At 43.9% G+C, this 14,072-nt stretch overlaps 2 protein-coding genes across 2 annotated transcripts in view; one reads left to right on the plus strand and one right to left on the minus strand.

Moving 5' to 3' along the window:
- Positions 1-9,828: 9,828 nt before the first annotated feature.
- Positions 9,829-11,124, minus strand: LOC107489909 (uncharacterized). Its single transcript, XM_016110677.1, has one exon. It carries the CDS (start codon positions 11,122-11,124, stop codon positions 9,829-9,831), a length of 1,296 nt encoding a protein of 431 aa, XP_015966163.1.
- A 1,828-nt stretch (positions 11,125-12,952) lies between these two features.
- The window catches only part of LOC107490001 (golgin candidate 6), an 8,261-nt gene continuing 7,141 nt past the window's right edge, over positions 12,953-14,072 (plus strand). Inside the window, 3 exon segments of the mRNA XM_052262024.1 lie at positions 12,953-13,221; positions 13,418-13,467; positions 13,863-14,007. Of these exon segments, the coding sequence (XP_052117984.1) occupies positions 13,192-13,221; positions 13,418-13,467; positions 13,863-14,007 (225 nt within the window). The 5' untranslated portion in view covers positions 12,953-13,191.

Consider the following 14,072-nt stretch of genomic DNA (forward strand, 5'->3'; position numbering starts at 1 on the left):
AATTAAATTATGATCATACTATTTATTCCCAACAATAAATACTTCATCTTGGTAAACTTTGGTATAGCAATAGTTGACAGCATAACTAAACTCATTTTAACGAGATGTCTATGTTTTTTTTTTTTGTTCTTCCATTTTGCCGAGGCAAATTGCAAAGATGGGCATGAAAATCTATGCTGTATTGTATGCTATATTGATTAAGAAAAGTATAAAAAACTTTAGAGGTATATTCATCTCCATATAAGATTTTGTAAAACCTGAATTTTGCATTTTGTCAAAATTTTCATGTAATTCTTGTAATGAATGAAAGTTTGATAGGCCCAAGACTTATTAATCAGTAAGTAAGTACAAGTATAGCAAGAAAAAACATCAATAAAAATTACATAATATCTATATCCTAAGTGAAAAATAATTAGAGGGTCCTCTTATATCAGAGTAGATTAATTGCAAAGACGTATTATAAATGGTTAAAGAATCAAAATAAAAAATGTTATGCATTTTGGTTTGTGCACTATTTTCACAAACTCTTAAAGATTAATCTTTATTATCATTTGTCATTTTTATATTACATTGTGCAAGAATAGATTTTACAGTTTTAATGACTGAATGCCTTAATCTTTTATGCCATAAATAAATAAGAGAGTAATATACAAAAAACATAAAAAAAATGAATCTAGTTATTATATTTGATAAATAAAAACATATTACTGTCAAGTCATTATAAAAAAAAGATTAGAATGACGGTTTTTTTTTAAATTATGGCAGTTTGAACCATCATTATTATTAAAAACGGCGTCTCCAAAAAATACTGATATTCTGGGCGCTATTCTGGTTGTTACGAAAAATCGCCACAATTATCTGTGAATTATACGACGGTTTTGTGACGGTTAAAATGAGGTTTCTAACTACTATTTTAACCAAATAAAACGGCAGTTTGTTATTGTTTAAAATGTAAATTGCCATTTTTACTAGAATTTAATGGCATCGTTTTCGTTTAAAATGACCGTTTTTAACCGCTGTTTTTACCAGGGTTTAATGGCATTATTTTTTGTTTAAAATGACAGTTAGAAATTACTTTTTTTACCTGGGTTTAATGACATATTTTTGTTTAAAATGACGATTTTTAACTGCCATTTTTACTATGATATAATGGTATTTTTTTTGTTTAAAATGGTAATTTCTAACTGTCGTTTTTATTTAAATATGATGGTAATTTTATACTTTTTAAAATGAAATTGAAACTATCTATTTGAAATGACATTTTTGAAACTCAAATTTTAAAATCTTATAATAACCAAAATAAAAGTACTGATTTTTAAACTTTCTCTTAATTTTTTCTATAAAGTAAAAAGAGACGAGTTAAGAAAATAAATAAAGCAAAATTTAGAATAATCAATGTGAAATCAAGAATATATCCTAACAGCAGGAGGCTAAAACATGTGTCATATTAAATATAAAAATGACCATATGTTACATGCAAATTTAATAAGATAATGAATAATAGAAGAAATCACTCATAAAAAGATATGCTGATATGCATGGAATACTAAACAAGTTCAAGACTTGTGGAAGACCAAAAAGCAATTAGTACAACATTACTTGGACATAACTTTACACTATTAAAAATTCAAAATGTTCTTAAGTCTCTCTTATTGTGCTTTTCCCTTTTCAACAACCCATTTGTGCTCAAGGATTAATAATTATTCCACTAACTTGGTGGAACTGTGAAAATCTTAAAATTCAACATGGTTTTGTATTGTAAATATGTATCAGCCATCCATGAAGTCTAGAAAGTACAACTTGGTCACATTTATAACTTTTTTTCTTTAGTTTTTTATACCTTAAAAAGTACAATAGATTATTTGTTTCATCACATGTCTAATTATAAAAACCCATGAACACAGCATTCTTCAATTGTCATAATATTTTACCACTCAAAAAATTAAAAATAAAAAGTTCTAACTTATGCAATGCAGTTAATGGTGGCGCACCAATGCAACTTGAATGAGTTGCTGCAGAACTGCTACAAAAAAGTAAGCAAATTTTATAAGGTCATTGTCCCTAACAAACTAAAACAAAAATAAAAGGTCAAATAGACCAATATAATAAAATCAGAAAATAGAAAATATGAATAATTTATTTCACGAAAGTTATATCTCGGGTATTTTCATTTTCTCATGAAAAAGATTAACACAGCTCATGCCATAAAGTTACAAATATTCACACTCAACAACACAAATATGGTACAATTAGTTAGTCTCATCTTCCACCATATAGTCTTATCTTATGATTATTCTCTTTTAATTTGTTACTGATGGGATTAAAATGCCTTGAATTGAAGAAATTTGGTGGAAAAGAATTGAACATTGTTTGTTGGAGGAGTCAAGGAAGAGGTCATGACCGTTGGTGAATTAATTAATCACTTGAGATTTTTGTTTTGTTAGGTTAACAAAATTTTGTTTATTAAAATTGAATAGCCAGCCTTATAGAAGAAATCACGAATAGATAATATTACAAAGAGAGTAAACTTAAAAAATTAAACCTATAATTCTATTTAGAAAACTGTAAAACTATACAATGAGATTTTACTTGTTTATTAGAAAACTGTATAATTGGGTCGCGCTGCTTACGGGTAGTCGAGTAGCCGAGCACTTGTTGTGGAGAAATAATGAAGAGGGGGTGCCACCTGCAAAGACACTCCGACGCTCAAGTCAGCAATGTGCAGGCGAGCAGAATAAAGGGTTGAAGAGATGTGACGTACCTCGGGGGAAGAGCCAATCTTCCCCTTATATACATGTCAGTAGTGGGCCCCTCATGGGACAGGCCCATATTCCCAAGGACGCTGTCCAGCGGCCGTGTGTGTGCCGTACAGGACGCGTGTCCGGGTCGGTTGGAGGGCGCGTGTCCGGGCCGGGTATTGCTTGGGTCGGGTCGACCCGCGCTGATTTTGGGCCGGGCCATAACAGTGCCCCCACGCGCCAATGGTAGTCGTGGGAGCTACCAATGGCGTGTCGTCCCGCATCTCGTCTAGTCGGCCGCTCGTGGGAAGGGTGTGCCCCCAACGCGCGTCTCTTGGTTGCTCAAACAACCGTTTCATCGCTTCGTTTCCTGCGCCGAGCATTAAATGCTCATAATGGGGTGAAAAAACCCCGTTTGAAAAGACTATTTCGCCCCCAGGAATTTTCGCGCTTTGGAGGCCGTTTTTAAACGATCGATTTCGATGTTTCTACACTTTTTTCACACTCCCTATCCTTCCTTTCTTCCTCCTTGCTACAAGGTGTTGCTGTGGTGCCTCCGTTCGTGTTTCTTGCATTTTCCCAGATTCGCAACTTCATCCTCCTTTTATCAATTCAGGTAACTTTTGAATCATCCCCTTTTTATGCATTATTTCTGTATGCTGGTTGCTTGGTTTTTTTGAAGTTACCGTGTAGCCTTTTAGTTGCGAGTAGGCGTGTTAGGGGGGAAAGTACCATTCCAGGGTAGGCTTTTTCTCGTTCTTTTCGCCATTTAGTCTTGACTGGCTTTAGTCGGGAAGTCGTGGGGGTAGTGTTTGTGTTCAGCCTGAGCAACCGATCTCTTAGACTAACTGGATGGTACCCCCATGTAGGTATGGCTCGCACGGTCTCCCGGGCATCCGTTAACCCTGCGGCTTACGACCAATATGCTTGGGTTGTCTCTGATATAAGGGATTCACCCAATCAAATGGGCGAGGAGGAGCTCACCGAGTTCCGACAAGCCGGGTATTTGTGCGGCGGGACCGACGAGGAGGCCAATTACGACGTTTTCGTCCCGGCTCCTCATGAGCGATTGTATGAAATCAACTTCCAACCCCGCCAGGTCGCCGACTGGATTTGGTTCTACAAAGCCATGTTCACTCAAGTCGGAGTTCGCATTCCGTTCTCAGCCTTTCAAATGGCGCTCTTAAACCGAATTTCCGTGTCACCGTCGCAGTTGCATCCGAACAGCTGGGCCTCGATCCGCTGTTTCGAGATGGTCTGTGAATATCTCGAACTGCCGGTGTCCGTGGATGTTTTCCTCTTTTTCTTTACCCTCACAAACCCTTCCAAGGAGGGGAAACATAGAAAAGGGTTCATGTCCTTCCGGGCTGCCCAGGGTCGGAAGATCTTCGGTTTGTTCGAAGATTCTTACCATGGGTTTAAGGACAAGTATTTTAAGGTCTGCCCGGCCAAAGGTCGTCACCCCTTTTGGTTGTCTTTGGAGGGGGTACGGCTCATCCCGACTTATTGGAGCTTCGGGGCAGGGGCCAATAGTTTTATTAAGGTAAACTATAGAAGTATGTCGGTAGTAGATAAGCAGATTGCCGAGGTGCTAAACGCAGTTTTTGGGAAGAACCCGGTAAATCCCCATCTCCTCATGGGTGACCGGGAGTCCGGCCGTAATTATATTTGTGAGAAGCTTTTCACTTTTCTCTTTGTCTTTTTTTTTCTTTTGTTGATATTGTGTGACGATTAACCGACCTTCTTTGTTTTCCTGCAGTGGATATGTCTGCGTCGGTGACGGGTCTTCCCGACTTGTTTCAGACTTTCCTTGGCGGCGGTGATGATGAAGAGGATAATGACCAATCTGCCGCTGAGACGTCTACAGCTCCTCCGGAGGACAAAACTACTTCAGGGCAGGAGGGCGTGGTTGGGGGAACCGGGACCTCGACCCAAGCTGCCCAGGTCGAGGTCGAGAAAGCGGTTCATGCCTCTCCTCCTCGCGAAGTGGTAGGCCAAGGGGGTTCGACGTCTGCCCCTGACGATGACGTGGAGGTGGTCGTCCCCACCCCTAAAAGAAAAAGGAAGGCGTCTTCTAGTCCCGAGGGGGTCCTCACCGTCATGGAGAGGAATTTCGATGCAAGCAATTTTATAGATACCCAACTGATCCCTGGCACCGAGGAGTACTTCCACGAGTCTTCCCTTGCCGGGCAAGCGAGGTGGATGTACCGAACACTTCTGCGTGGTGCCGTGATAGCCCGGAAGGCTGAGTTTGAGCTGTCCGGGATGGAGTCCCTTCGCAGGAGGCTGGAGGCTAGTGGGAAGGCCAACAATAAATTAAAAGGTGAAGTGGAAACTCTTCGGGAGCAGTTGACTCAATCTTCGGAGAAGTTGGATGCCGCTGAGAAGAAAACCACTACCGCTGAGCAGAAAGCGACCGCCGCCGAACAAAAGTTAACAGCTGCCGAGAAGAAACAGAAAGAGTCGGACGCGACGATTGAACGTTTGGTCGAGCGTGAGATGGCTCTGGAAGGTCAGGTCGGCGCGGCGCAAAAGCGTGTGGCCGAAGTTGAGGAAGAGAAGCGGGCCGTGGAGGCCGAACTGTCGACATGGAAGGCGAAGTACAAGGACGTCGTCAAACAGGGCAGGGGGGCGATCCTGGCTACCGAGGAAGCCCTTAAAGCTCAAATTAAAATTGTTGCCCCTGAGTTCGACACGTCGGCGATTGGTGTCCGCAAGGTTATCCATGATGGCAAGGTTGTCGATGTTCCCCAGAAATAAGTCCTCTTTTTACAGTTTTAGCCGTTCTCTTTTGACTTTGTAAACTATTTTGGTTTTGGCCGTTTTTGGCTTGCGAACAATTTGACGTTTGCCGTTTTATTTTGGCTATGCGATCAATGATTGTTTTAATCGTTTGTTCGTTTTGTCGTGACGAGCCTTTCTTTATTCGTTTGGTGGTATGTTTCTTTTAACCGTTTTTGGTTTATTGTCGTCGCTTATGTCAATGGCCCATGGCCTTTTGCGTAGTGGTTCCGATTGTGGTTAACGGGTTCCCGGGGTGATCAGTCCCGGGAACGTGCGTCGTCGTTGGGCGTGGTGGTTTATCTGGACAATTAAGTGAAAAAATAGGAAAGAAAATTTGCACAAGTATATCTTATTCGGTAATCGTATAAAGGACAAGTAAGTCGCTATGAAAAGTTCCAAAGATAAATTTGCGGATTGACTACTTATCTAGCCTGGTCGGTTTGTCGGGTCTTCTTCTAGGAGTAGAATCTTCTTAGGTTGTCCGCATTCCATGTTCTCGGGACTTCCTTGCCGTCAAGTCGTTCTAGCTTGAACGCTCCCTTTCCCATCACTTTCTTGATTCTATATGGGCCTTCCCAGTTGGCCGCTAGCTTGCCTTCTCAAGGGGTCGGCAGGCCGATATCATTTCTCCTCAGGACGAGGTCGTTTGGCCCGAATTCCCTCTTGAGTACTTTGGTGTTGTAGCGCAAAGCCACTCTTTGTTTTAGCGCTATTTCTGTCAAATGGGCCATTTCCCTGGCTTCATCTATCAAGTCCTTTTCTATTGTTTCTTCCACTCCCTTTAGGAGCAACCGCGGACTTGGTTCCCCGATCTCTACTGGTATTACTGCGTCCACACCGTACGTTAGTCGGAAAGGAGTTTCCTTAGTGGATGACTGTTCAGTTGTTCGGTAGGACCAGAGAACCGCTGCTAGTTCATCGGCCCACGCACCCTTTTTATTGTCCAACCTCTTTTTCAGCCCTGAAAGGATGACCTTGTTGGCGGATTCCACCTGCCCGTTCGTCTGGGGGTGTTCTACCGAAGAGAACCTTTGCCTTATACCCAGGCCGCTGAGAAATTCCGCAAATTTTTTGTCAGTAAACTGCGTGCCGTTGTCCGAGATGACGACTTCCGGTATCCCGAACCGTGTTATTACGTGCCTCCACATGAATTTCCTGCAATTGGCCGAAGATATGCTAGCTAGCGGCTCAGCTTCTATCCATTTGGTATAGTAATCAATTGCAACTATGAGATATTTGACCTGCCCAGGGCCGACCGGGAAGGGTCCTAAGAGGTCGACTCCCCATTGAGCGAATGGCCGGGAGGTCGTTAGCAAGCTTAACTCGGAGGCCGGCGCCCGGGCAAAGTTGGCGTTCTGTTGGCACTTTACGCACTTTTTGACAAACTCTTTGGCATCTGCCATCATCGACGGCCAGTAGTATCCAGCTCGGATTAATTTCCTTGCTAGGGCCTTGCCACCGATGTGGTGCCCGCAGCAGCCCTCATGGACTTCCCTGAGGACGTAGTCCGTTTGGTCGGGGTGTAGGCACTTCAGTAGGGGTTGGCTGAGCCCTTTCTTGAACAGCTGTCCTTGGATGACGGCGTATTTGGCTGCTTCCCTTCTTAACTTCGTCGCGTCCTTTTCATCACCAGGGACTTGGCCGTGTTCTAGGAAGTTGGTGATGGGGTCTAGCCACGAGGAACCTAGGGTTGTCATGTGCAGTGCAATTGCTGGTTCTCTTGTCATGCCTTGGATGAGAGACCGGTTCCCCTCCCCTGGCTTTGTACTGGCCAATTTTGATAGAAGGTCTGCCCGTGTGTTCCTTTCTCTGGGTACGTGTTGGACCATGACCTCTTCAAATTTTTGGCTCAAGCTCTTGACCTTTTCCAAGTACTTCTGTAACAAGGGGTCCTTGGCTTGGTAGCTGCCGTTTACTTGGGAAGTGACGACTTGGGAATCGTTGCATACTTCCAGCCTTCTTGCGCCGACCTCTGCTGCTAGGGTCAAGCCTCCTATGAGGGCTTCATACTCTGCTTGGTTGTTCGAGATGGGAAACTCGAATCTAACCGACTGTTCGTATACAACCCCATTCGGACTTTCCAGGATGATCCCGGCACCTCCGAAGGTCTGGTTGGAGGCTCCGTCCACATGGAGCTTCCACCGTGTACCCATGTCTTCGCCTGGATCTCCTGTTACTTCAACCAAAAAATCCGCCATGGCCTGCGCCTTGATGGCTTGCCGGGGCTCGTACCGTATGTCGTATTGAGAGAGTTCAATGGACCAAGTCATCATTCTTCCCGCCAGGTCGGGTTTCTGGAGAACTTGTCGGATTCCTTGGTCCGTTCTGACAACCACTTGGTGACTTTGGAAGTATTGTTTTAACCTTCTCGAGGAAGTTAGGAGTGCTAAGGCTAGCTTTTCCAACTTGCTATATCTTAATTCTGCTCCTTGCAGGGCCCTGCTTATGAAGTAGACTGGTTGTTGGGCTTTCCCGTCCTCCCGTATCAGTACTGCGGCCAGGGCTTCGCTTGTTATAGCGAGGTATAGGTATAGTGGTTCCCCGTCCCTTGGCTTCCCGAGAACGGGAGGTGCCGCCAGGATTTCCTTGAAGTGTTGAAAGGCTTCTTCGCACGCGGGTGTCCATTCAAACGCCATCCCTTTCTTCATGAGATTAAAAAATGGCAGGGCCTTTGTCGCCGAGGCTCCGAGAAACCGGGAGAGTGAGGTCAATCGTCCTGCCAACCTCTGGACGTCCTTGATACAGCCCGGGCTCGTCATCTGAAGTATTGCCTGGCATTTCTCTGGGTTAGCTTCTACCCCTCTCTGAGTTATCATAAATCCCAGGAACTTGCCGGCTTCCATGGCGAAGGCGCACTTGAGGGGGTTCAGCCTCATACCGTGTTGACGGAGGGACGCAAATACACTTGCCAGGTCGTTTAAGAGGTCGTCAGGTCGTGTTGTTTTTGCCAGGATATCGTCCACGTAAACTTCAACCGTTTTCCCTATGAGGTCGCGGAATATCCTGTTCATCAGCCTTTGATATGTCGCCCCCGCATTTTTCAAGCCAAATGGCATTACCTTATAGCAGAAAGTTCCTCCTGGCGTTATGAACGCCGTTTTGTCTTCGTCTGGTCGGTGCATCGGTATCTGATTGTAGCCGGAGTAGGCGTCCATGAAACTCAGATATCGGTATCCCGCAGCGGCGTCGACAAGTGCATCTATGTTGGGGAGGGGAAAGCAATCTTTGGGGCATGCTTTGTTAAGGTCGGAGTAGTCTACGCACATTCTCCACCTGCCATTGTGTTTTTTCACCAGTACCACATTTGAGAGCCATGTCGAGTAGTCCACTTCCCGTATGAAGCCTGCTTCTAGGAGGCCGGCCGTTTGCTTGGCTACCTCCTCTGCTCTTTCGGCCGACATCTTTCTCCTCCGTTGAGCTACTGGACGTGCTTCCGGCTTGACGGCTAGGTGATGTGAGATGATTTTTGGATCTATTCCCGGCATGTCGGCAGGTGTCCATGCAAACAAGTCCCTGTTGGCCCTTATCATCTCAATCAAAGGCTCCTTCAGCTCATGTGGGAGGTTCTTGTTAACGAATGTGAACTTTTCCCCTTCGTCACCGATACTAAATTTCTCCAGGTCCCCTTCTGGTTCTGGCCTCGGCTTGTCCTCTACTCTGGCATCAAGGTCGGCTAGGAATACGCCAGATGCTTCCTTGGACTTCTTTTTGAGGGAAAGGCTGGCGTTGTCGCAAGCGACCGCCGTCTCGAGGTCTCCTCTTATGGTCCCAATGGATCCATCATCGGTAACGAACTTCATAATTAGCAGCTTGGTGTTGATTATGGCTTCAAAATCATTGATTGTTTTTCTTCCCAAGATGATGTTGTAGGCTGTGGAGTCTCGGAGGATTACGAATTCGGCCATTGCCGATCTTCGGCCCTGCATCTGTCCTACCGAGATTGGTAGGGAAATGACTCCGTTTGGTTTGATGAAGTGGTCGCCTAACCCGATAACCCCGTGCTGGTGAGTCGTTAGGTCGGCATCCTTTAGCCCTAGTGCGTCGAACACGTTGCGGAACATGATGTTTGAATCAGCTCCTGTGTCGACAAGGATCCGTTTGACGAGGCTGGTTCCCACTCTGGCCGTTATGACCATGGGAGGGTTTTCCGGGGCGTCGTTGAACCATTGGTCTTCTGGGCCGAAAGAAATGGACGGAGGTTTTTTGGTACTCTGCACCGGTGGAGATGAGATCGCCAGAACCTTGGCGTCTTTCTTGTGTGCCGACCGGGACTTTGGTGCAGTGTTTTTTGCCGTTACCACGTTTATCACAGTGAGGCCATGGTCTCTGTCTTCGGGCTCCTGTCGCCGCTTGGCCGAGCGTGTCTTGCTTTCCTCGTCTTGATCGCGATAATGCCTTCTCGCGCTAGCTTTCCTTCCCTTATCGCTTGTTCTAATGCATCCTTCAGGTCGAAACAGTCATGTGTTTGATGGCCATATCCCTTATGGTAATCACAATAAAGGTTCTTGTTTCCACCTGTGCGGTCCTTGAGTGGTCGGGGCTTCGGAAGAATTCCCTTCTCAGCTATTTGTTGATAGACTTCCACGATGGGGAGGGTGAGTGAAGTGTAGTTAGTAAATTTCCCAACTCGAGGGAACGGCCTAGGTGCTTTGTTTGATGCCTCCTCCCTAGCCTTTTCTTTTACTCTCTCACCGTCTCCACCGGGCTGCCGGGCCTGGCCGTAACCGGACTGCCGCTTATTGGCAGCCACGACTCGGCTGACCTCCTCGTCGTTTATGTACTCCTTTGCCACCGTTTGGATTTCATGCATTGTCCAAACCGGCTTCGTGGTAAGGTGTTTTCGGAAGTTCTCGTTGAGGAGGCCGTTCGTCAGGCAGAGACTGGCCACCGAGTCGGTTAAGCCGTCGATTTCCAAGCATTCGTCGTTGAACCGATCTAAGTACCTCCTGGTCGGTTCACCCTGTCTCTGGGTTACCCCGAGAAGGTTGATAGGATGCTTGGCCTTTGCTATTCGCGTTGTAAATTGAGCCAGGAAGGCGCGGCTGATGTCTGAGAAATTGTAGATGGAACCTTGAGGGAGGCCGTTAAACCATCTGATCGCCGGTCCTGCTAGGGTTACCGGGAAGGCGCGGCATCTTACTTCGTCGCCTACTCCCTCTAGATTCATTCTGGCTTCGAAGGCCGTGAGATGTTCTAGGGGGTCTTGAGTCCCGTCATACCTCATGTCCGTTGGTTTGTCGAAGTGTTTCGGCAACCGGACCTCGAGGATAGATCGGTGGAACGGGGTGGCACCCATTATGACGGGTTGCCGTGTTCTCTCGGATCTCCCTTCCCCGTCCTCATGGCCTCTTGCTGTTCGGCGGGTTGTTCTGCCTCGGGAGTATATGATCCTGTCGTTCCGCCTTCTCATTACGGGCGACTCCTCCCGCGTGCTTTCCGCTTCCGTCCGGGAAGCGGATGTACGTCGCTGGTGGCTTCGGTGAGAGTCTTCCTCCTCGCTTCCGGGAGATGGGGTAAAGCTGGGATCGGTAGACCGTCCATCCCGCTCCCGGTCGGCTAGCTGTCGCTCTAAGTTCTGGACCCTGTGGCGTAGCTCCTGCATTATTATGGCGCTATCGCCGCCCGTTCCCCCGAAGGGTCGTGTCCTCGTGTGTTATTGGGGGGACCTCCGCCGCCCCCTCAGTGAAGCGACGGAGGCCGCCCCCTCTGCTCCGGCTGCTCGAGCTTGGTCACCGGGGCCCAGCGCGACTTCCATTTAGGCAGGTTTCCCCACAGACGGCGCCAATGTTCGTTGGTCGGTTTCCGAACAGGTCGGGTGGATAGATGTAGGGGGGAGGACGCCTTGGTTTGGGTCGCGCTGCTTACGGGTAGTCGAGTAGCCGAGCACTTGTTGTGGAGAAATAATGAAGAGGGGGTGCCACCTGCAAAGACACTCCGACGCCCAAGTCAGGTATTGTGCAGGCGGGAAAAGTGATGTGGAAAAGTGACGTACCTCGGGGGAAGAGCCAATCTTCCCCTTATATACATGTCAGTCGTGGGCTCCTTGTGAGGAACAAAAAGGTGATAAGTATTCAAAGTAATAGAATTTAAAAATATTTAAAGAAAAAACATTGTATTTTGTATCTAACATCTATGTTCAAATTGTTCACTAAATAATTTAGGGGTGTTTATAGATTGGATCCGATTCGTATATCCGTGGTCTTTATCCAAATCCAATCCGAAAATTACGGATATAGATTCAATCCGCAAGGCTATCGGATCAGATCCGCACCCTAATCGAATTGGATTGCGGATTTTGTGTAGGTATCCGCATGTTCGATCTGCATATCCGCGTATCCGCAAAAATAAAGAAATAAATAAATAAATATTATTTTTATGTTTTATTTTAACTAATAATTATCATATATGTTGTATTATTTTAATTTATTATTTAAGAAAAATATATTTAATATTATTTTAAGAATAAATATATTTTAAAAAATAGAAAAAATAAATTTTATTGATATTTTTTAATAAGAATAAACTTTTAAAAATATTTTTATGTTTTTTGGATATATCCGACATTTGATCTGATCCGCAAATATGCGGATCGAATCCAAACAAAAAATATAGATATTAGATCCGATCCAATGATTTTAGTGCAAATCGGATAAAAATTTTGGCCATATTCAATTCGATCCGATTCGATTCGCGTTCACTCCTACTAAATATATATTTTGTATGTTAGAACGACAAACACAAATTTTATTTAAAAATTTATTATTGACTATTACGTTATTATAAATAGAAAGCAGAAATTAAATTCCAAAATTTACTTAAGCGGGCTGATCATTTGACCGTCGGTGATTCAAACACTGTACGATGACACAACATTTGTTTTGGTAAATGATCACATTAATAACGCAATGAAACCCGTGCTTGTTTGGTCAGTTACTTCTTTAACTGGTATTTTCGTGTTTTGTCCAACGAATTTATTTTTTTTTATCCATTTAACACAAAAATTTCAGGTGAGCCCATTAGTTTTTTTTTTCATCCAAATGGTATCTCTCAATCCGATAGGTTAACGACTAATTTGTTGCGAATCTGAGCTTCATTTAAAGGTTTATCGCTGGCCAATGAGTTGCTATATGCACAAAACGGGATTCGAACTCCCGATACTTGTTTAAGCGGACGAGTGAGTTGACCACTCGACCAACTCAAGTTGGTTGGTGAGCCCATTAGGTTGATTCTGCCTTTTTTAGAACCTGGATCTTCTTACCAGCCCAATGTAGTAGATATGAGATGGGCTTTTGCAACTACCAAAAATGAGGAGGATATGGGCTTTTTGGCGTTTCAGTTAGGCCCATTGTACATTCATAATGATTGAGGTGACAGACAACAGACATGCAAATCTGCGAAAACAAGTGAGGCGTTAACACACTCAAACTCCAAGCTGTTGCTGCTTATGGTCAAAACCAAAACAAAAAATAAAAATTTTATTAAAATTAAAATAAATAAAAAACAGGAGCGAGCGTCATTGTGTCAAAAGGTAGCTCTCGATTTTCCTACGATCGGTACCTTTCTTTCATGCACCGATCATTCTCATTACAAAATCGAATTCTTCTAGGGTTCTGATAAATCCTCAATCATCATTGTGTATTGAATTAGTTTCTGGTGAACTCTGTGATCCATGAAGATGGATTTAAGGTCCGGTTACAAGGTAATACTTCAGCTCAATTTCAATTTTTTTGTTTGTATTTTTATAACAAAATAAAAAGAAAGAAGAAAAAAATATAGTTTTTGAGAAGTTATATCTGTGCATTTTTTTAATAGTGGGTTAACTCTGAGTTTATGGTGAATTTGTGCTTGTTTAGAAATTAATAGTTGTTTAATTCGATTAATTTGAATTGCTGCAGGGGGTTGTTGGGCTTGTTTTCGGCAACGAGAGTTCTTCAGATGCAGATAGGTAAACTAGTTCTTAAATGTTATTGCAATTGGAAGTTTTCTGCAAGTGTAGTCAGTTCCTACCCTTTTCTTTTTTCTGATTTCATATGCTATAAACTTATAAAGTAATGGGACCTCAAGAATGTTCGATGTTCTTGCTTTGCTATACGAATGTTGTTTAAGCGCATTGTGGATTGGTCATTTGACTGAATGTTAAGTGAGAAATTCACTCTGCTTAACTAGTTTTCTTTAAATCTTTTGTGTTGTATTTAGTTTCCCTTTACTATATTTCATCGTTTTCAATTATCCAGATACTACTTATTTATTTATTTTTATTTTGAATAATCTGTTGCTTAATCTTACTACATTAATGAGTTCCTAATACTTAATGCTACATGCTTGGTATTTATCTTGTAGCTATGTTGAGCGGTTGCTTGACCGGATAAGCAATGGTAAACTAGGAGATGATAGAAGAAATGCTATTATTGAGCTTCAGGCTGTTGTCTCAGAAAATCAGGCTTCCCAGTTAGCATTTGGCGCCATGGGTATACTTAAACGAATTGTTTTGTTCTGTTTTCCTTTTATTTATTTTTTATTTTGATGATTAATGCTTCTTTGCAGGCTTTC

Source organism: Arachis duranensis, chromosome 5, assembly GCF_000817695.3.
Source record: "Arachis duranensis cultivar V14167 chromosome 5, aradu.V14167.gnm2.J7QH, whole genome shotgun sequence".
Taxonomy (NCBI): domain Eukaryota; kingdom Viridiplantae; phylum Streptophyta; class Magnoliopsida; order Fabales; family Fabaceae; genus Arachis; species Arachis duranensis.

Coding starts and splice junctions, on each gene's coding strand:
- LOC107489909 (XM_016110677.1), bottom strand. CDS start 11,124: ATGCAGGAGCTACGCCACAGGGTCCAGAACTTAGAGCGACAGCTAGCC.